At 38.1% G+C, this 24,699-nt stretch overlaps 2 protein-coding genes across 3 annotated transcripts in view; one reads left to right on the forward strand and one right to left on the reverse strand.

The window, feature by feature from the left end:
* The window catches only part of LOC135215298 (cytospin-A-like), a 692,483-nt gene that overhangs the window by 560,455 nt on the left and 107,329 nt on the right, over nt 1-24,699 (reverse strand). The gene's annotated exons all lie outside the window — the stretch shown is intronic.
* LOC135215782 (probable glutamate receptor) lies at nt 1,116-9,800 on the forward strand. The gene is made up of 9 exons (XM_064250733.1): nt 1,116-1,418; nt 1,560-1,661; nt 2,157-2,489; nt 3,385-3,488; nt 3,906-4,073; nt 5,118-5,329; nt 6,729-6,943; nt 8,085-8,341; nt 9,557-9,800. The coding sequence occupies exons 1-9, from the start codon at nt 1,116-1,118 to the stop codon at nt 9,798-9,800; spliced, it is 1,938 nt and encodes a 645-aa protein (XP_064106803.1).

Below are 24,699 nucleotides of genomic sequence, written 5' to 3' on the forward strand. Positions count from 1 at the left end.
TCGTTTAATGTTAATGTAGTGTTCTCTTATAACAATACCATTAAAGATATGCTAATTAAGAATAGTCCCGTAACAAATAACAACATCATTTACAAAATTCCTTGTAATGATTGCCCATCGTTTTACGTTGGTCAGTCAAGTAAAAATTGATATATGTGTACGTATTAAGCAGCATATGTATTCAGTTAGAACAGCCCAGACTTCAAATGCACTGTTTATCCATCTGAGTGAAAAATCTCATTGTATTAATTGGGGTGATACCTCGGTAATTGCTAGATCTAATGATTATGTTTCCCAAAAGAAATTTACTGGAATCGGCAATTATACAAATCACTAATAAAAACAACCTAAATCTTAGTCTGGGAATGTACCATTTGGACCCATATATTTGTAAGATGTTTATGAAGGACCTTGAAATAAATGAACAACTAATAAATTAGTCCCACATGTATATAGTTGATTATTTTCTCTCTCTCTCTCTCTCTCTCTCTCTCTCTCTCTCTCTCTCTCTCTGGTTCGATATTTCTCTCTCCCTCTTTCTCTTACGAGATATATATATATTTATATTTCTTTCGTCTTTTCATTAATAATAATTTTTGGGTGGGGGGAAAATCTGTGTAAAAATTCATGATATTAAATTGTATATGCTCCCGGTTTTTTTGGGTTTTTTCAAAATGTACTGTTTTTCTGGAAGAATAACTTGTTTACTGTGTGTATCCTTCAAGGTGTGGCTACCCTCAGGCGGCTCCTCCTTTCTGTAGAGTGAAAATCGCCTTTATTGCTTATCTTGTAGTGTCAGTTTGTATATTAAGCCTTCTTTTGACTATGTTGTTCTCTGTAAAATCAGTTTGCCTCAGTAAAGGGTCCGAACAGGACCGAAAGTACTTGGCTATCTCGCTTTTTCATTTTTTCCTTCGTGGCAAAAAACCTTTATTTATATATAATATTTATATATATATATAATATATATAATATTATTATATAGTATATATATATAATATATACATGATCGTGGGGTTCGGCTATATATATATATATATATATATATATATATATATATATATATATATATATATATATATATATATATATATATATAGCCAAACCCCACTATCATGGTCGGTATTTTCGAAGGTGGCAGCACAGAGAATAACTTATGGACGCTGAGAATGATGTCTTACCTCGCTATCAGCCCCTCAGCCAAACTTCGCGTCTTACCTGCAGAGAAAATACAACTGTTAGAATTCCAGAACTCAACATCTGTCGACGCATTAAATATAACAAAGGAGGGAAAAGAAGGGAGGATGGTTGATGAAGGCCGCACAATGCCTTTGAAGATTGAAATCGATCCACAAAGTGGGACCACTTTAACTGTCTGTCGTCTGAGGACTGCAAACGAGCTTCGAGTATTTCGGAGAGTGAGTTTCTTTGAAGAAGAGCTGATCAAAATGAATGAGTAATACTTGTAATAATATAAGTAAATCATCTCGTATGCTGTGCGCCAATCATTACAGAGAATAGCTTAACAATGATTCATTAATATTCTTTTACGTATTCAGGTATTTGCGGAGAACAAGAACGTTGGCTCCTGGTTATTACTGGCAGACGTGGAGCAATTACAACAGAGATTAAATGAGGTTTACTTACCAATGGACAACCAGGTGAGATCGACTGTTTTACTCTTCTGTAAATTGTGACGTTACACTTTCACGAGTGAGCCTTACGCTCTTAATGTAGTTAGATGAGCACTGAAAACAAACTCGAATATATGACTGAATTCTCAAGATTTAGGAATTCTTAAATGCTGTGATACAAAGTACAAGTATTTAGACAACTTCAGTCGTACTCTTCCTAGAGCGGAATGGACCTTGACAATGCACGCGCTACTTTCTTTTAATCGCGAGGACACTTAGCACGTCATTTCCTTGCCCATTTTTTGGCAAATTATTTATGGTTTCTGGCATCTTTACCATTTTCCTAATTTATTGTCCAAATTGCTAAAGTTCTTCTGACCACCACAATCTAAATTTTGGAAATTGCTGAGTTTTTCAACAAAAAAAACAAAAAAATAAATAAATAAATAAATAAATAAAACAATTTTTTTATTACAGTACAATAAACAACTCGATATACTTCTTTTTCCGATTTGTTTACAGATAGTCCTGGCTACGTATACTAAAGACGGAAAAATAGTGAACTTCTGGGAAAGCTTTCAAGTCACGGAAAATTTGCCTCAAAGTCGACAGATCATAGGACAGTGGTGGAGGAAAGAAGCGCTGCCTGAAACCTGGAGACACGAACAATCCTTCCAGTCACGTTTCAATGAGGGTCTGGAATGGCATCGAAAACAAAAAGCTCCACCCACAAATGCCAATTCGAAGCTGAAGGTTTTAAAGTTCGGCGCCATCACATTATCTTTGCCATCTGAAGAGAGGATGAAACGGCGTCGGGATCTCTCGGGTCTGCATCTTGCATGCGTCACCATACAGGTAATGATCAAGATGCGTTTGACGCAAACATTCTCATTTCTTAAGAACAGTCATTCTATCTAAAGACTTCTAAAGTTTTACCGGGGAAATACACGTTTTGCCTAAAGGACACACGTATTGTAGCCTACAAAAGCGACCACTACGTACGAAAAAAATAAATTATTCTAATCGAGAGATGTACCCGTCTCAGGTTTTGCCTTAGGGACGCACGACTCTTGTCCTATAGGGGAACGCATTTTTCTCTACAGAAATTAAAATAAAATAAAAGTTTTTTTTTTCTCTCTCTCTCTCATACAAATGTACCTAATGTAACAAACGGGATCACACATCCTGTCTTTGTTACTCTCGCGTTCTATCCCTTAATAACTAGAATTCTATTATATGACTTGGACCGACCATCGACGGATGGTTTCTTGTTTGCCACTTTTTCATAAGTTATATTTCAGTAGAGACCTTTCACATTCACATTTTTTTATGAAAGGTTGATACCTACTATAACACAGATATTGACGACAATAAGAGCACAACTTGATTTGCACCTGACATTACCCTGTGTTCCACCCAGTAGACTACAGTAGTCAAGATTTCGTCAATTCCTTAAGTCGTTTAAGTACTGTGTGTGTGTTACTTCAATATACGAAAGATGAGATGAGGGGCAACGACAAACTGATATTTTTTATTTACCAGCATCTGAGAGAATCAGGTCCAAAGCTTGAGAGCTGTAAAATAGTCTAGGCATCTATGGCTGACAATATTAACATCTGAAAACTGCGTAAGTTCTAATTTCCACATAGCATAAACAGCTGTACAAGTAAAAAGACGACGGCAGAGTCAATGTCGTTAAAAGGCTTTGCGAAGAATTCCGCTGGGTAACTGGGATCCTTCATATTTGCAGTCATATCCTTTAACAATCCTCCATCATCAACGGGACGGTTCGATGAGAGCGAGCGGCGTGCTTCACTCTTTGATGGAGACACTCGCCACACTTTTGAACTTCACGTAAGTTTTTTATCTTACTTTTTTTCGTCAACACCAAATCACAATGAGCTTGAAGAATGGAAATACTGTAATAAAAAAAAAAATAAAAACTGGGAGAAGACTAGCGTTACTAATACAACGAAAATATTAATCTATAAAAGTCCAGTTCTCTCTTTCTCTCTCTCTCTCTCTCTCTCTCTCTCTCTCTCTCTCTCTTTCTCTCTCTCTCTCTCTCTAAAAATAAAAACTGGGAGAAGAGCTAGCAGTTCTAATACAACGAAAATATTAATCTATTAAATTAAAATTTTTTTTTTATATTTAAAGTCCAGTTCTCTCTCTCTCTCTCTCTCTCTCTCTCTCTCTCATCTCGCTCTCTCTCTCTCTCTCTCTCTCTTGCCTAAATTGGTTTTCTTATCACCCGGAAATAAAAAGCTACAGTTGTCACGAAGTGGCTGACAAGCAGTGGGGCGCCTTTTCAAACGGCGATTGGACGGGCATGATAGGAGAGGTGCTCTACGGGAAAGCCGACATCGCGGTTGCTCCCTTGGACATCACTCTCCTCCGAAGTCAAGCAGTGGACTTCATAATGCCTTTAGTTGATTCGAGGTAAGACAGTCAAATTGTTTCGGTGTTTGTGTGTGGAGAGAGAGAGAGAGAGAGAGAGAGAGAGAGAGAGAGAGAGAGAGAGAGAGAGAGAGAGAACAGTCACTGCTAATTTTCAATCCATAGGAGAATCAAGGTGTCGTCTCCATTTAGAAAATTTCCACAGAATGAATTGCTTCATGAAACGCCTGCAAACATTAAGTCCATCAGCCAAGCCACAAGTGATCCCCTCCAAACCCACCCCCCCCCCCCCCCCCCCCGCATCATTCATACTATCTCGCAGCACACTCGTATCTCCTGGATACGAAGTCCCTTTCGTTTCACACCTAAAGGATGTATTGTCTCCTCTTCTTTATTCCTTAATCTGGTACGAATATCATCACAATCGGTGGATGACGATATATCGGTTAAAATCCCAAGGCCCAGAAGCACAAGAAACGTTGTTGCTTGTCTTCGTCCCAGCCATTGCGACCTCTCTAGACCAAGTTAGACACTTTTCCAGACAGTGCGTCAACGTTTCCATGAAAACCTGCACTTCAGTTTCATTGGAATTCGTCGGCTAAACTTGACTTATTTTTGAGTTCTCTATCTGTAACCCTTGGACTGCACAATTTTCTGAACTTTCTTCCTTTGTACCGCTACATTTGAGAATTCTTTCTTGGTCCTGCTGTGCCTGACTCCTGACACACCTTTCCTTCTCCCTTTCTCAGGTTTTCTTCGGGCCTGGACTAGGAAATGACACTAAGGTGCCCTTCTCAGTGGTCTTTGTAATTGACAATAATTTTCAACTTCATCTGAATGCATACAACCAAGTAGATGAATAAACTAGCATTACATGAACAGCTTAAAATACATGAATTAAAGTTCTTTTAACCACAAGGGTAAAATAAGCTTTTGTATTCAAAGCATTTCAATGCCGCAACTATTCAATTATTGGGCGAGTGTCTTTGCACCGAAGGAGGAGGAGGAGGGGGGAGGAGGGGGAGGAGGAGGAGGAGGAGGAGGAGGAAGAAGAAACGGTTACGGTCCTGTGCACATGTCTCGCAGGTACAAAATGATAATGAAGCGGCCCAACGCACAAGACGTCGTCTGGACGGCATACACGAGACCCTTCCCTGCCGTCATCTGGTCGTGCGTGGTGGCCATGGCGGCGGTTATGACGGTCCTCCTCTTCTTGGCCAAGGAAAGCAAGGACCGCCGTTGTCACTTCTCCATTCTGGACGCTTTCACGGCCATTGTCCGATACGGCTGCGGCCAAGGTGGGTATGCAAGACCGTTAACACAGGCTGGCTTTCTATATTATAACTTATTAGCAGCTGCTGGGGTGCGATTTAAAATGTATGAATTTATAATCATGATCAACTACTAATCAAAGTATCTGAATAAAACCAACTACATTCCATTCAAGAGAGCAATTAGGCTCTCTTCATCAAAGCGACTTCTGAGGCCTATACTCTTCCTTGTTAGTTCACTGCGACGAGGGAGCGCACGCGCGCCTACCTGAATTGAAAAATCATAATCATCTGTCTGTACATTTGATAACAAGAGAATTAAACTGTCAAATAGGAATGGAATGGATGCGGTGAGTGAAATTTCAGTATGTATGAATGAAAACTATTAAATGTCCTCCACTAAGCAGGAATACAATTGCATCACTATACGTACTCTGTTTTTTTCCATCTGTCCATCCACCTGTGGTGTTTTTGTATGGTAACACTGCGTCCCGGGCTTTAGATAGTTACATTCAGCTTACATTCAACGATTATATTAATATCCTATTTCGAATATTAACGGTGTAATTCGCATACAGTAAATTATTAAAACACTTTTCAGTTGCAAATGTACACCCAGATAGCCTTTTATTTACCTAAAACTTACACATAGCGTAACTATCTAAAGCCCGGGACGCAGTGTTACCATACAAAAACACCACAGGCGGATGGACAGATGAAAAAAAACAGAGTATAGTTACATACGCGGTATTTTGTACCGTATTATTCAGTCAAGTAATTCAAGTAAATTGAATTTTAGCGGTTTTGTAAATAGAAAGCACTGCTTATCTGAAGGACAACGAAAATTAAAAATGACTAGTCGCCCCCCGCCCCCCACCCCCCAAGTTTTTATAAATGATAGGTTCCCAGTTTTAAGTCACAAGAATAACCAACCGCCCTCCCACCAACCCCCACCCCCAAAAAACTCCAAAGATTTATCATAAAAATTCTAGCTGATATGATATTTCTAAATCAAGTAATATCTTCGAAAAAAGGAAGTCTTCTCCACTTCTTTCAGTAGAGCTCATCAACTGTTAAACAATCCAGCCACATAATAAGGGCACACACGCACCGCAGACGAATAACGCACTTCATTATAATCATCAGTCAAATAACGCTCAATTTTCAATTTTCAGCTTTTTCTTTCATGACACCTCAGGAAAAGATCTGGCGCTAAACTTTTTCAGGAAATAATGCTTTACCGCGTTTCAAGGAACTAAACAAAACTTCATGTTATTATTGAGTTTTATGAAACAGAGTTGATCAGTGTATGAATGCATCCAGCATGCACTAGACAATGCACTTGATGTTTATTTCACCTCTGGAAATGACAGTGGACATGAATTAGTGAGCGCCAGTGAGCAACTCTGATTTTCCTCAATTTCAGGAAACGACCTCCAGCTGCGCCATACTTCCGAGCGACTCGTAGCGTTTCTGGCGCAGATGTTCTTCAAGTTCCTCGGGGCCTTTTACACCAGTTTCTTGGTCTCCAGCTTGGCTGCCGGTCTGCCTGACCCAAAATTAGTCTCTCTGCAAGATGTGCTTCAGGCTTCTATGACACTGGGACTAGTGGAAGGAACGGCTCCCGTAGAATACTTCAAGGTAAAACAGTTACTTCATAATTGATCACTATGACTATCACACAACGCCGTCACTAGGCAAAAGTTAGCATTATACCAACCAATTACGGATTTATTGATGGAACTTTATTGGCATTTGGAGTAACAGGTAAGTATATGGTACCAAATATGTTTCTGGGGCTCCCTCATTGAAAGGAAGCGGCTATTCTTAAAACAAACGCATATACAAAAAGTTCTCAATCTGCTTGATGACTGACTGGCTGTCACCATCTTGAGCACAAAACGCAAAACGTGTATAATTTCGTGTGGCGCAGGACAAACCCGTTTTGCTAAGCATGCTTTCATTGCCAATTGCCTTTGCGTGAAACAAGAGGAGAACTAAACTCAGAGAAAAAAAGTCAAAAGAAGTAGGTGGAAAAGAAAAAGGACCATGTCTGTGCAACAACTGTTGTACATTACAATGGGCGACTGTGAGCACGTGATGAGTTCACTGGGAATGCCATTTGGTGCATATGCCGGATCTGCTGAGGCCCCTGCATTCCTCGCGTATGGGTATCTCTCCTGGGGTTTCTGAGTTACTAAGACCTCTTTTGGGGTGTTTTCAGGTGTATGCTGTCATTTGTATCCCGAGAGGTTCTCATTTCATCTCGATGAGTTTGTCCTTTGCTGTATGGATATTACACACAGAGTAAAATCCAAAGCAAAGTTTCCCTGATATTTCCCCTAAACGTTTCTGTTTCTCACAAACGAGTTTTCCAGGAGACTTAAATTATCCCATGAGCTAGGATCAGTAGGATATTAACATCTGAATATTAATTAATTCAACGAAAAGATAAATTAATTAGCCATATTTTACTCATTTTTATATCACTGAATTAGGTGTCAGATTTCCCGCAAAGATTTTCGATATTAAGGACCGAGAATCTGTCCGATCCACATTTCATTAGCAAAGCAATGCAAAAATACAATCTAGTGACGACTTACCTACCACACATTGTTCAACCTTCGAACAGCGAGAAGCCCACATCCAGAGAGGCACATACTTACGACAGAGAGCGAGACAGAAATTTCAAGCTGTAAGAATCTAACAACGAAGGAAAACAGGTAAACAAGGATCGCAATATTTGTCTATGTTTTTCGTCTTGACATTTTTCTCTCCCCAGGATTCGCCAAACCATCTTCACCAGAAAGTATGGCAATCGCTCCAAAGGAACAACTACGCTGCTATTTCTCAAGACCTCGAAACGGCCATGCGGAGAACCAGAAGCGAGCCTTACGTCTTGATGGAATGGGAGATGCACCTCAAGTTCAAGTACGAGGCCGACTGCCAGTCGTTCATCCTTCCGACCTCCTACTTCCAATCGAAGTCTTCCATTGCCCTCAAGAAAGGTTCGCCTTACGCTCCACTTCTCAATTCTGCGTAAGTTACCGAGTTTTTTTTTTTTCCCGTTAGGCTTCAATGGTAAGTCTCCATGTCTAATATCAAAATTATAAAATGTTTCTCTCTCTCTCTCTCTCTCTCTCTCTCTCTCTCTCTCTCTCTCTTAGAAGAAATGTATTGTCCCCGTCTGCCAAATATCTACTAACATCATTTACTTATGAAAGTAAAACCCCAAGTATGTTCCTGACTTAAACTAACGAAGTCTAACTAACTACACACACACACACAAATATATATATATATATATATATATATATATATAATATATATACTATATATATATATATATGTATATATATATACTATATATATATACATATATATATATGCGTGTGTGTGTATGTTCAGATATAAAATGTTTTCCATAAAACGGGGGGATTCAGAGAGAGAAAAAAAACTTTTATTCTCAAACTTATGAATCAAAGGACTCCCAATGCAAGAAACTTCCTCAATATGAGGTACTTGCTACATACAAAAGTACACAACACACACACATATCTACGTAATATATATATATATATATATATATATATACATATATATATATATATATATATATATATATATATATATATATATATATATATATATATATATATATATATATACTAGCTGACTAACCTGGCGCTGCCACGATAGCTCTGAATGATAACTGATAAACAATCTCTCTCTCTCTCTCTCTCTCTCTCTCTCTCTCTCTCTCTCTCTCTCTCTCTCTGAAACCCCCCCTCCCAAACCCCACCCCCATTGGTGCCACTGATGTCTACCCCCACAGTATTCTTTTCCGATAGTAAGTCATGTGTATAAACCGAAATTAGGTCTAATAAATTGGTAAAGTTAGTAAGTGTGAGGCAAAAGCAGAGCAGCCCGTTTCAAGAAAACCCTCGCTCTCCTTTGGCGCCCTTTGATGATAGTGATGCCCTAGCCCCCCCCCCCCTCCCCCCCCACCCTGCTGGTGGTTTCTAGATTGTAAATCATATGTATACCAAGTTTTGTGGACATTGCTCAATGCGTTTCAAAGTTAATGTGGCACATACACACACATACATACATACATCGATTTTTATATATAAAATATAGATATAATGTATGCATTCAAAGTCTATGCATGCACAATCATACGGTAGCTATGTCAGTCTTTGTAGCAGGTGAAAATCCAGTAAACCTTGTGTTCATCTCTTTCTCTGCCTCTAGAATCCTAGAAATGCTGGAATCGGGCTTCCTGGTGAAATGGTGGCGAGAGAAGAAGCAGCCGAGGCCAGACAACTGCCGAGTGGAGATCCAACCGGTGGAGTTCGAAACGATAACCAGCCTGATGACGCTGCTCATGGCTGCCATCCTGACTTCGATCCTCTTCATGCCGCTGGAAATGCTGTGGTCGCACTGCTTCGCAAAAGTGATTCGAAAGAGAGGGATGTCGAAGACAAATCTCTGCTAGTGTTGCACGGGATGACAAATAGTGATTTATGGACAGATTCTTCTTTATTGTTATTAGGGTGCCACATATAAATACGGATGCAAACGTTTGCAATGAAACCATAGCAGTAATGATATCGAATAAGAATGTCATCTTTTAACATTTTCGTCAACAATATTTTCACTCAAAGGTATTCAAAGACAGTAAACGATGGTGCACACCATAAAATGAGCCTTTCAACATTACACAATAGGGTCCTGATTACATGTATGGCCATAAGTGCATGCCAATGAACGTCAATGACAAGATTATTAGTACCACAGACTATTCCACTCATGGTCATATATGACACAATTCCTATAGGCTCAAAAGGAACCATGCAATCCAAAAATTCCTTAATAGGAAACTAAAACAATAAAATTTACAAAACCTAAGTAAAAAAATTATATTTAGATTACTAACAAACATTTTTACTTTTAAATGAACTTCACCTCTAACAACACTTCAGACGAAATCTTGAGTAAACAGAAGTCATGACGTGACACATCACCCGGATGATGAAATATTGGCCACACGTTGAATAGGTTACATTTGCCAAGTGACTAACACACCGTTATATGTCCTTTGATTGGCGTATAATTCCCTCATGTACATGTTTAACGTATGAGAATAAGCAGATACTAAATCTGGAAGGTCTCAAGTAAGGTAAGGAGGTTATCACTAGCGAGGCTCGTACTTATAATAACAGCTACAATACATTTTTCCTCAATGTCCACTTCGAAAACGAGCTCTTTTATATGGCAAATATAGTCAAAATATATTTTTAGTACGTTGTTAGGTCTGAAGAATCACAAAATGTTTCTTCCTTACCACCACCAGAAGAAATGATGATTTATATTTAACAAAACGTCAACTCCCAGGCTCCAAAATGCAAGTAAATAATCACACCGATATATTATTATATATATATATATATATATATATATATATATATATAATATATATATATTATATATTAATATATATATATATCAGAACTCACAAAAATATTTAATTTTGGTAACTTTCAAAGGATATGACGTTCCTTTTTTTTTTTGTTTTTTTTTGTATTACAATAATATAAAAATAATATTTATAACCGATAAAGTAAAACAAAACTTTCATTGTTATCGCCAGTAAATAACGAAAAGCTTAAAACGGTGTACCCAAATAGCCACATAATACATGAACAGTAATTTGTCACTCTCCTGTAAAGAATAAGAGAGGATTTTGTTACTCCAGAAAACAATAACGTTCACAGAGACAAAGAAACACCTGGGTGAATTCAAATGCTAGAGAAATAACCGAATAATTTCACCAATGTACTTTTTATATGAATAACTAATTTTACGTTTAAAGACATGGCGATATTATCGAGAACCAGAGGTTACAACATTTCTAATGAGACATGGCGTACGGTAAAAAAAAGTATATATATATATATATATATATATATATATATATATATATATATATATATATATATATATATATATATATATATATATATACTATACGCGTATGTATGTGTTTCCTCGCTTTGGCTACAGAATAAATATACAGGTTTATTACGGCAAAAGCGCATGGTACCTTAGAATACCACTGCCAGATTACCGCCTCTTGTAAATTAAGTAGCAATGCCATAACACGATTTGAAATACAGGTCCAAACACTTTCAGTAAAGGGTATGAAAAGCTGGTACTACAAGTCAATGTGATATAGTGAACAATTAAACAAAACAACGATTCTGAGTAGCACATATCACAACCAGGCCGACGTCCATCGGGACCGTAGTGGAAGCTCCCTGAGGAACTAAACCTTATGGATGATGACGAAGCATGAAATCCTTCGAAGATGCTCTGCGCCACAATTACTGTTGGTGGGGAGAGAAACCAGCACTTGCAACAACCGTGTCCCGGAGATGAGAGGTGCCAGGTGTTGCTGATATTCAGGCAGGAGAACAACATTCCAACAATGGCAAAACAAGATCACATTTGATACGGAATAATTGTACCCAAGTGAAAATGAATAAAACGTCACCCCAAAAAGGACTCTTTCATGTCTAAGCTATGTGCTGTCGACTTAATGGGGACTCCTTTACTTTTATATCAGATGGCTGTCACTCACTGTCTAATGGAAAAACGGCCCTTTGGCTATGTGATGGCGGTGTGCCGGGTGATGAGAACCTCATTTTGTATCACTCCCATTTTCCCGGGCTAAGCCGACGAATTTTGATTTTCTGTTCCGTGGAATTGCGAATCTTTGATTTGATATTAGTGATCAAGGAGGTGTAGACCCGAATTGTCATTTCTCCTTTTTTATGAAGCCTGGTGATGACTTAGCTCCTAAGCTCTCTTATTGTTTCATAAGTCAACTAGAACGGGGCCTTCTTCATATGCTGGAGGATTGGTAATGTGGTTTCATTACGTAAACGTGGGAATAACAGATGATAACCTGCAAATTACTTCCAAACGTTTGTAACTCTCATATTATTTAAAGCCTCTAGATCTTCGGCTGGCAAAAGTCTAAATATTTGCGCTAAAATTCATCATTTACACCTTGGTTTGGAGCTTGGCTTTCGAAAGGGCATGGGTACTAATGACGCATGGATTCTAATTTCCAGTGTTGCACAGATATCCCTAGCTTTTGATCAGGAATTCCACAAGACTTCATTGCTGCCTGATAAAAGTCAACAACAAAATTCTTGACTTTCATTTTGTGTGGTTAAACACCAGTCTTTTAGGAGTTAACCACCAGCCGTAACCAAACTATGGAAAAGTCCCCCTACGCATATGGTTGAATCATTGAAATTTAAGACGTTCGAGCGCGTTACTGTTGAGCAGGCTTGCGTAAATCTTATTTCGCAGTCAATTTATTTTACCTCACTTTTTTATTTTTTATTCTTCTTTTATTGCTTATTCATTCCTTCTGTATTTCAATTTCTTTTTTCTATACTTTCCCACCCTCCTGAGGCCATTCATTCGGCTTGAGGTATTTTGCTTTTCCAAACAGTAATTAATCTTAGCTAACAGAATGCCTGAGTGGATGAAGTCTGTTTCCCAGTGCCGTGCACAAATTCTTGGTCGAGTCTTGGGCAAATCAAAGTATGGTTAAATAACCAGAATCATTATTCATTAAATAGAGTTAATAACTCAACAGACGTGATAGGAAAGATCGGCTATTCATAAGTCTTGGCTTCACCCACTTAATTTGCTCCTAATTTCTGTGAAAGTCTGGTGATTCTCCATTTTACGTTCCTGGCATTCCTGTATAATACCGCACTTGAGAAATTGACCCTCATTTTAAAAATTACCAACAAATACTGGTCCCTCATTACAAGATAGTCGTTATACCGGTATAACTTGAATCGATTTGAACACTTCAGGACTTTCAACCTGTCGGATCTAAAGATGCATTACTAGTACTTATTGCAGACATTTGCCGCAGCTATCATGACCGATATTTTTCCACCTTCAGAATTATACTATACTGTTCTATAATGGGAACAATAGTAACGTTGCTGGTGTTCCGAAGAAAACATAATCAGCGAAATGACAAAATAAACACTTTTGCTGAAACGGTCCCCAATGGCACATAGGGAGTCCCATTACGCATCAATCACGACAGGCAAAATGCGATTGACGTGACAAGAAAATAAGAAATATTAGAAAGAGATTAATTCTTCGCATCGAACTAACTGAAATTGGGTCGTCTTCTTCAGCAGAATTCCACCACACAGGACAAGACTTGACTCAAGACTCAGTCGATAAGTGTGTTTCTCATTACAAGTTTCCTTCGAAGAGATGCTACTAAAAGTCAAAATCGTTTATATAATATCTCAAATAATATGAATACCTATTAACCGAATTGACGCCTATATACTTTTCTTACAGCGGTTTTAATGAAAGGCGGCATTTTCTATTATACTCGTAACATCTCCACTTTCGGCAGGCAGTACACTCGGCTAATCTATAATATTTTTTACTGCTACACTTGACTGATATTTACTCATTCCCAGCCACGGTATTCAACTTACGAGATTTTCTAATCACCATCATCATCTCCAACGGCGAGCGACGCAAAGGACCTCGGTGCATTTTTAATACATTTCATTAACAAGCACCGTCTTCTGCATCACTGCCATGATAGAAATTATTGTCTACTCCAGTAGACCTCAATTTGACAGAAACTGTAGGGTTATGGCCTTTCTGATAAGTAACAAAGACCCAATACTACTATACCCTGTATTTGAATCTTCTCTAAATGTCTTGTATTTAACAGCCATTCCTCATAGTCGCAATCTCAACTAACCTTCACCCTTAATAATCAATTTTAATTGATCAATTAACAGGTTTACCACATCCAAAATGGTGGTGGCAGAGGAAGAAATAATCAAAATGTGGTAGCTGATATGTACAGAAGTTTGCTAAGCTGAGGCGTGACTAAAATTGTTATTTATACATCCTCCTCTTCAACCCTCGTTACACATGCATCCTTGCCAACACCAATATTCATGCACCGGCCGCACCCTAGAGTCCTTAACAACCCGACCCTTTGAGCATCCTAGATCAAATTGCATTACGTCAATAAACACCCTTGGTCGTATGTTTTCGGTATTGCTAAACGACCAAGACTAATGTCAGAGAGAGACGAGGACGAGAAGAAGAGACAGAGAGAGAGAGACGAGGAGGACGAACGATGAGAGAGAGAGAGAGAGAGAGAGAGAGAGAGAGAGAGAGAGAGAGATTCAACCAATATGAGTTATAGAATAAAGATTTCAGCTAATAAACGCCTAATGGATCAAAGATAGGATATATAACTAGAGGGAACAAAAGTTCAACAGCTACGATATAACGTTAGATAGTAGACATAAGATCAGTAATCAAGTCTTTCCTGCTGACACCAAACCTCAGTAAAATAATTCGAACAAATAAATTTTCTTTTAACACAAAACCACGACTTGATACTATTCACAGAGACCTGTTTCAGATCACTTACAGATACATCAGGAGAGAGAGAGAGAAATGGGGGCGGTGGGTTTAGGGAGGAGAAAGAGGGAAAAAAAAAAAAAAAAAAAAAAAAATTGAAGAGAGAGAGAGAGAGAGAGAGAGAGAGAGAGAGAGAGAGAGAGCACACGTCGCCGAAAGGCTGGTCATTCTTCTGCACCAGGCAACAATACAATACGAACAGATTCGTCCTTATCAAGGTCGATCTTATGATTCCGAAGGATAATATTTTCCTCGGCGGATCGAGAGTAAACACGTCATGTCTTCAAGTGAGCCGTCAGCTGAGGTGAGAGGCCCCTTATTATCTTCTATACAGATCAATCTCTTATTTATCCCCCTCCCTAGATGAGGAGCCACTTCACACGCAGCCAATCAACGTATCGTTTTCCTGGGCTTTTCTCGGCTGACTAGAGTTCACAAGGGCTTCATAATCGAAGACCTTCTTGCTGCTCGTGTCAGATGAGAACGCAAACTTTCATTTCGTTGAAATGGGCTTTGGGAAAAACTATTTAAGGGACGGAAGGGACATTTGGCCATTATGGAATTATCTCTCTACGAAAGTGATGTTACAAACCTGATACAAAAGACTTCACATTATGAATATACATACATATATATATATATATATATATATATATATATATATATAATATATATATATATATATATATATATATATATATATAATATATGTGTGTGTACATAATATATATATATATATATATATATATATATATATATATATATATTATATATATTATACAGTACGTTTAGAATAGGACATTTCTAATTTCCTCAACATAAGCCAGTTTGAAATCATACCTCTGAGAATACCGCCAATGACACAGGAACTTCTTGTAATATGACGTTAGGAACTAGATGCTTTGACCTTAGAACAGTAATCTAAACTGATCTTTGTGTTAACAGAAATGGATGTTTCAATGACTCAGTCAATTGACGTAGTTTATTTCTCAATATTGATGCAAAACGTTTTGAAGCAAAATTATGTACACTCTGAGTGTGATCTTGTACGTCTTGCCTCGCTAGCCCGGCGGACACTTCCTATAAAAGGAAATGGTTCACGCTCATGTGTGTGTATGTGTGTGTCTGCGCACGTGCGCGCGCGCGCTTACCATATAGTTGTATAAGTATACAAAAATATTGAAGCCAAGTGACCTGTTTAATTGACCGTTTGTTGTAACATTTTTACGTAGATATTAATACAAGGATTGTACTTCTAACTAAATAATAATAATAATAATAATAATAATAATAATAATAATAATAATAATAATAATAATAATAATAATGTTTTAAAGGGTCCACAATAGTACAAAGTGTAAAAAGTCCGTGTATAATTTTGAAGACACGGACTTTTTACACTTTGTATTATTGTGGACCCTTTAGAACATTATATATACTCTCGTGATAGAGAGTTTTTCCCTAATAATAATAATAATAATAATAATAATAATAATAATAATAATAATAATAATAATAAATGTGGCGCCGTGGCAGAGTGGGTTAGGTAGTCAATTGACTGGTAAGCAATATTGGGGCTGGTCAGTCGTTGGATGGGTGACCGCTCTCGGCGTTGATTCCTTGGGAGAGGATCTTTACCATAATTTCCTCAGTCTACTCAGCTGTAAAAGAGTACCTATTCCTGATGGGGTAGGGTCCAGCTATGGGTTAAATAGCAAAACTCAGCAATGATGGAAAGAAATGAAGGATTGAACGACAACGACATAAATGAAAACTCTGGCAACAGGGGAGCTTCGTCCGGCAGCCAAGTATTCAGCCCAATTGAAGGGGAAGATGGTCAGGTACTTGGAGGTCGTCATCCAGCAACTGACCACCACAACGACAGTAACCAACAACCAGAGACTGGAGCTACAGAAGCAAACCAGAGGAAGAAATGGACAACAGAAGAAAATAAAGAAATATGGAGATGCTACATCAGAAGCAACTCGACGGAGAGAGGATATAGAAGAAGGTTGGTTAACATCTGGAATGAGAGGAATAACACCCCCCAAACAGAGCAGAGGCTAGCAGACCAAGTAAGGAACATAAAGAAAAAGAACTGGCTCTCCCCAACAGAAAGAGAGGAACTGGAAAGGGAAATGACGCACGGCAACGAATTATAAGAAGACGAACTGAGAGACGATGCCACAGAAGATGACAGGGATGATGAGGTATCAAACAACGACACACGAAGAAACACTGACGAAGTAACAGACAGGATGGAATGGGTACAAAAAATCAGACAATGGATGAAGCCCGATACAGAGAGAACAAAGATTCCCTCCATGAAAGCCTACAACACCAAGAAATTAAGGGAGAAAACAAGTGAGGTTAATGAAATAATGAGACTAATACACACCACCAATATCACAGAAACAACTAACTTGACATATGCAGGAGCAAGATTAGTAGCAGAACTGATGGGGATACAAGCACCAACACCACCAGCACAACCAACCCAACAGACACCAAAACAGCAACCGCCTTGGAAAAGGCGCCTGGAAAAGCAAATCACGGTGATGAGATCTGACTGGAGTAAACTGAAAGAGATGGCAAAAAAAAGGCTTAGAAGCAAGTAAACAAGGGAGGAACTGAACAAGAAATACAAAGTACAGGAGAGGGGACTAAACAACACAATAGAAGATGTAAGACGTAAAACGGTACATGAACAGGAATAGGAGATACAAATAGAACAAACTATTTGGAACCAACCATAAAAGACTATACAGCCAACTAAGAGGGGAAGACAACCACCAAGATTTTCCTGAAGCCAAACCAAGCAAGAGACTCTGGGAGATCATATGGAGCAATCCGGTATCACACAACAAACATGCAACAAGGCTCCACGAAGTCAAGGCAGAAGAAACAGGGAGAATAAAACAAGAATGCCCAACTGGAAAGCCCCAGGTCCCGATGAAGTCCATGGATACTGGCTCAAAAACTTCAAGGCCCTATACCCAAGAATAGCAAAACAACTCCAGCATTGTATCACAAATCATCATGCGCCCAAATGGATGACCCCACAAAGAACATCCTTAGTCCAGAAAGACAAGAGTAACTAAAGGCCTATCACCGGCCTACCAATAATGTGGAAGCTGCTAACAGGTATCATCAGCAAATGGCTATACAACTACCTAGAGGATACAAACACCATCCCCCACCAACAGAAAGGCTGCAGAAGGAAGTGTAGGGGCAAAATAGACCAGCTCCTGATAGACAAAATGGCAATGAAGAAGAGTAAGGAAGGAAAACCAACCTAAGCATGGCATGGATAGACTATAAGAAAGACTTCAACATGATACCACACACATGGCTAATAGAATGCCTGAAAATATAAGGGGCAGAGGAAAACACCATCAGTTTCCTCAAAAATACAATGCACAACTGGAATACAATACTTACAAGCTCTGGACTAAGACTAGGAGAGGTGAATATCAGGAGAGGGATCTTCCAGGGCGACTCACTGTCCCCACTACTCTTCGTAGTAGCCATGATTCCCATGACAAAAGTACTGCAGAAGATGGATGCTGGGTACCAACTCAAGAAAAGAGGCAACAGAATTAACCATCTGATGTTCATGGACAACATCAAGCTGTATGGTAAGAGCATCAAGGAAATAGATACCCTAATCCAGACTGTAAGGATTGTATCTGGGGACATCAGGATGGAGTTTGGAATAGAAAAATGTGCCTTAGTCAATATACAAAAGGGCAAAGTAACAAGGACTGAAGGGATAAAGCTACCAGATGGGAGAGCAAATCAAACACATGGATGAGACGGGATACAAATACCTGGGAATAATAGAAGGAGGGGATATAAAACACCAAAAGATGAGGGACACCATCAGGAAAGAATATATGCAGAGAATCAAGGCGAAACTCAAGTCAAAACTCAACGCTGGAAATATGATAAAAGCCATAAACACATGGGCAGTACCAGTAATCAGATACAGAGCAGGAATAGTGGAATGGACGAAGGCAGAACTCCGCAACATAGACCAGAATACTAGGAAACACATGACAATACACAAAGCACTACACCCAAGAGCAAATACGGACAGACTATACATAACACAAAAGGAAGGAGGGAGAGGGCTACTAAGCATAGAGGACTGCGTCAACATCAAGAACAGAGCATTGGGGCAATATCTGAAAACCAGTGAAGACAGGTGGCTCAAGAGTGCATGGGAAGAAAGACTGATAAAAGTAGATGAAGACCCAGAAATATACAGAGACAGGAGAATGACAAACAGAACAGAGGAATGGCACAACAAACCAATGCACGGACAATACATGAGACAGACTAAAGTAATAAGTGGTACTAGCACCAACCTGAGGGAGTGATAGAAAACGATCAGGCAAATATCCTCCGGGACTATGGTATCAGAACAGATAGGGTGATACGTGCAAATAGACCAGACGTGACGTTGATTGACAAAATCAAGAAGAAAGTATCACTCATTGATGTCGCAATACCATGGGACACCAGAGTTGAAGAGAAAGAAAGGGAAAAAAAAATGGGATAAAGTATCAAGACCTGAAAATAGAAATAAGAAGGATATGGGATATGCCAGTGGAAATTGTACCCATAATCATAGGAACACTAGGCACGATCCCAAGATCCCTGAAAAGGAATCTGGAAAAACTAGAGGCTGAAGTAGCTCCAGGACTCATGCAGAAGAGTGTGATCCTAGAAACGGCGCAAAAACTAAGAAGAGTGATGGACTCCTACGGAGGCAGGATGCAACCCGGAACCCCACACTCGAATTGAAGGACTGTGATAAACAAAAGAAAAAATTATAATGATAATAATAATAATATTTTGGAAGAAGACCCTCTTTTAAACAAATTCTGTTGAATAAAATGGCAGAATTCAGCGAATTAATCTTATATATTATCTTTTCTATTTTTCTTATTACTCGCTTTTCTGGCTCAGCGATACTTCGCAATAATTGTCCAATATTCATATTAGGGATAATGCTGAAAGTGGTATTTTATTCAGAACAGGCTTTATTAATCAAAGACTGGTATTATCAGTATACTGGTATATGGGAAGGCGTTCCTCTGGTTTAGATCATGCAGGGGTCATCGTCGGTGTTAAAAAAGTAAATCCACAATAATATGTCTGTTTGATTTTGTTATTTGTATTTTAAATAAGAAAATCAAACAGACATATTATTGTGGATTTACTTTTACATAGTATTGACTCATGGGCTTATGAGTTTTCTTTGAATAATAATATTGTTATAGAGAATGGGAGAATTAAGCGAGTTGATTGTATATATTTTTTTTTTCTTACAATCCGTTTCTCAGGCTCAGCGATGTTTCTGAGTAACTGGCCAATCATATCGGGAATTTCTAAAAATCATAAAAATACTGAAGGTGATCTTTTATTTTACTTAAACAGAGGATCTCAGGTCAAGCAGGGGTCGTCATCAGTATCGGTATTATTCCGTAGGCGTAGTTCAGTTCCAGGCCAGGAATTGAACTACGTGGCCTAGAGCTGATTAAAAGAAAAATCGAAAAAATCTGCATTGGACCAAGCTACAGCACATCAACAATCAACAAGTACATATTAATTACTACCACTGACAAAAAATAATGCATAAATAATTACGATTTCTCTTCTCTGTACACTTGGCACAATTTTGTTTTCTAATCTGTCAAGGGTCGTACCCATACCTAGGACCCACTACTGGGCCATCCATACCCACACCAAATACTCTCAGACTTTTAAAGCTGAAGAGGCGAGTCTCTAACAACAACTCAGGAGAAAACGTGGCCCCAATTCAAATCACCTTTATCATTTCATGTTTCGCAAATAACGGGGGTTGAGTCCCCTCACTTCTATATAACACCAAATAGGACATCATTTGACCAGTGATCCCATTATCTAAACATCTCTTATAGAATTTCACCGTCACTTTTGTCTACCAAAGTATTTTGCACGCTTAAAAAGGGCAAAACCAAAATGGTAAATATATATACAATGAGAAAGGATGCAACTGCAGTCAAAGTAGATAGATACTTAAAGTTTACACCACACTTTAAAGTCCGTAGCGCAACTGGCCGTCATAGGACCAAGAGGAAAAGGGTCATACTTTGATCACAGACATATCCAAAGATATTCCCATGATCGGTCCTATTGTCAACAATGTTCATAGATCTAAATAGCAAATATAAACAAACAATAAACAGTGGTTTCGAGCGGTTGTTTTCATCCCCCTTCAGTTCCCCTCAAGGTTACACCACATTCTATGGCCTCACCTCATTATATGTATGTATGTATGTATGTATGTATGTATGTATGTATGTATGTATATATGTATACATACATACATACATACATACATACATACATACATATAATGAGGTGAGGCCATAGAATGTGGTGTAACCTTGAGGGGAACTTGAGGGGAACATACATACATAGTACATAGTACATACATACATACATATATCGAGCTACAATGTCCTTTAATATCTAATTCGCTCTACCTCGGAATTAATATATTTTCATATATGCTTAACCGAAGGGGAATTTTTTTTTCTCGATAATAGACTTGCCTGGACCGGGGCGCGAACCCACGGAGCCTTTCAAATCCAGGAACGTCAGTGAAGCTTTTACCTACTACACCACCGCAAGAGGCTCTTGCGGTGGTGTAGTAGGTAAAAGCTTCACTGACGTTCCTGGATTTGAAAGGCTCCGTGGGTTCGCGCCCGGTCCAGGCAAGTCTATTATCGAGAAAAAAAATTCCCCTTCGGTTAAGCATTTATGAAAATATATTAATTCCGAGGTAGAGCGAAATTAGATATTAAAGGACATTGTAGCTCGATATATGTATATGAATCACGGAAATGTGATATGAATTATGCATACAGACATACATACATACATACATACACATACACGCACACACATATGTTTTATGTATACGCATGTATTATATATATATATATATATAATATATATATATATATACATATAATATAATATATATACATATAATATATATATTATATATATATATATATGTATATATATATATATATATATATATATATATATATACACATGCGTATACATAAAACATATGTGTGTGCGTGTATGTGTAGTATGTATGTATGTATGTCTGTATGCATAATTCATATCACATTTCCGTGATTCATATACATATATCGAGCTACAATGTCCTTTAATATCTAATTCGCTCTACCTCGGAATTAATATATTTTCATAAATGCTTAAACCGAAGGGGAATTTTTTTTTCTCGATAATAGACTTGCTGGACCGGGGCGCGAACCCACGGAGCCTTTCAAATCCAGGAACGTCAGTGAAGCTTTTACCTACTACACCACCGCAAGAGCCTCTTGCGGTGGTGTAGTAGGTAAAAGCTTCACTGACGTTTCCTGGATTTGAAAGGCTCCGTGGGTTCGCGCCCCGGTCCAGGCAAGTCTATTATCGAGAAAAAAAAATTCCCCTTCGGTTAAGCATATATGAAAATATATTATTCCGAGGTAGAGCGAATTAAGATATTAAAGGACATTGTAGCTCGATATATGTATGTATGTATGTACTATGTACTATATATATATATATATATATATATATATATTTAGATATATATATATATATACATGCGTATACATAATACATATGTGCGTGCGTGTATGTGTATGTATGTATGTATGTATGTACTATGTATGTATATATATATATATATATATATATATATATATATATATACGTTAAGTCTAGGCTATGTAAATGCAACAATCCAATCGTTCCATTGATAACTGCATTAAAAAAGACACATAAAATTTCTTCAGAAAATCGTAAAGGAACCTAAACACTACTGCAATCATCTTTCGATGCCGGTATTGCTATGGTAGTATCAAACCAAACGAAAAAAAAAAAAATATATATATATATAGGGAGTGGGTGAGACTGATCCAGATAAAGAGCTGCAGTCGCCACAAGAGAACAAAAACAAATGGAAAAACCACAACTTGGAGGAAGAACGAAAGAACGACAGAGTCGAGAATTTTGTGGACTGCTAAGTTTGACTTAACATCGTTTTTACATGATATTAATATTGGGCTATACTCCACATTATTTGCACCTCGTTAACCTAGCTCTCAGTAAGTAACCTCATAAGATTAACAAAAATGCTTAAGGCAAACTTCGCCTTCCCAAACGAACTACTTCGCGCACTTCCGATTATCCATAACTAAATCATTAATGCAATTCCCATCTTTCGTTAACCTAACATTTTTTTTTATTTAACCATAACAAGGTCATACAATTCAAAACGAAGACAACAACACCAAATTTTACCGAGAGCCATTTTCCCTGTGAATGAATATATTACTCCTGTACAGCTCCCACATACAAACACTTTTGGACCACCATTCATATCTGAGTTGTCGTAGGCAACTCACGAGACGACGATGCCAGAGTCGAAGTGATCAGCTTGCCCTTATAGAGCTCTGAGCCTCCTGAAGGAGATCTTGACCTTCAGACTTTTATATATTTCAACTGGTGGATTCAGTTATGCTTACTGAACGTTATCTCGGACAAGAAGTGGTGTCTCTCTAGAGCCGAGCCGTTGGTAAACCAATGCGAAGCTCCATCATCAAGAGTTCTCGTGTGACGCTGTTTTGGTCTTATTTGTTGCTTTTGTAAAATATTTGTTTTGATTTGTCTCTGCTATGTTCCAATTTTGGTATCACCTACAACTAGTCACCCGTTCCAGTGTCACTCGCTGTGGTCATTCTCTTCCATATTCCCATTTTCTTCCTTTTCAGGTTCTCTTTATTTTCGAAAACTTTTCTTCCGCAAACGGCCGGTTGTCAGGGCATATTTGTCCCAGTTGGGCCCCATTATATGAACTCGGAGCAACATGTTGTGCAGCTGATGTTGTTCCTCTTTACTCATATCCACTTTTGTTGCGTCAGAACTTCTTTTTATCCGTCTTCTCTCTCTTATTCTTGTGCCAGACTGTTGCCAACCATCTTGACCCGGCGACAGACTGCATCCTGTATTTGACTTCTTCTCAACCATGTCATCTGCTCACAAATCCCGTGCGCAAAGAAGAAAAAAAGTTCGTGTCGTTCATGGATTTTTTTTAATTTTTTATAAAAGTCTCTTCTCATTTCGTTATTTTTGTTTTTTATTTCTTCGGAAATCTTTTTTTTTTCGAAATAGTGAAAGAAACTATGCCCGATGAATTACTATTTGTCTCTCATACTTGTTTCATGAAGAGAGAGAGAGAGACTTGGGAAGGAGACATTCAGTTCTAAAAAAACACCACAAAAACGGAAAAGTTATTATGACCCACTTGCGTAGTTAAACACAACATAATAATAATAATAATAATAATAATAATAATAATAATAATAATAATAATAATAATAATAAAACCAATTTTTCGGTTGAAATTCAAAAGAATAATCCAATTCCTGGTCAGCAAAGGAGGAGGCAGGTTAATTTTACAGTTCAATGAAGTTCAGCACCGACTATGTTTTGAAAAAGGTGTTCATCTGTCTATATTTTCAAGTCATCTCAGTTTTAGTGCTTTTTTTTTACCTCGTAAAATTCTGCATTTTCTCTGTTTCTCCTTATGTGACGAAGTTACATAACTTCCTTAGCATTCTGATTTTATTTTTTATTCTATTTATTTATTTCTTTTATTTTTTTATCTTTTTTATTTTTTGCATCAGACCCCAAACTCATGTATGTATCCTCCATAAATCTTGATGGCTTGTCTGTTCCAGTCTGTATGTTCCTGGACATGATAATCAGTTCCATCCGGAACGAAAAAAAAAAGATGAATTGGCGAGTTGCGTGAAGGA

Source organism: Macrobrachium nipponense, chromosome 5, assembly GCF_015104395.2.
Source record: "Macrobrachium nipponense isolate FS-2020 chromosome 5, ASM1510439v2, whole genome shotgun sequence".
NCBI classification, from domain to species: domain Eukaryota; kingdom Metazoa; phylum Arthropoda; class Malacostraca; order Decapoda; family Palaemonidae; genus Macrobrachium; species Macrobrachium nipponense.

What these genes read in the sequence shown, in the direction of transcription:
- LOC135215782 (XM_064250733.1), top strand. Translation starts at nt 1,116, where the DNA reads ATGGTCGGTATTTTCGAAGGTGGCAGCACAGAGAATAACTTATGGACG. An exon ending in AGCTTCGAGTATTTCGGAGA is followed by an intron (nt 1,419 to 1,559) that starts GTGAGTTTCTTT and finishes TTACGTATTCAG; the next exon opens with GTATTTGCGGAGAACAAGAA. An exon ending in TTGCATGCGTCACCATACAG is followed by an intron (nt 2,490 to 3,384) that starts GTAATGATCAAG and finishes TCATATTTGCAG; the next exon opens with TCATATCCTTTAACAATCCT.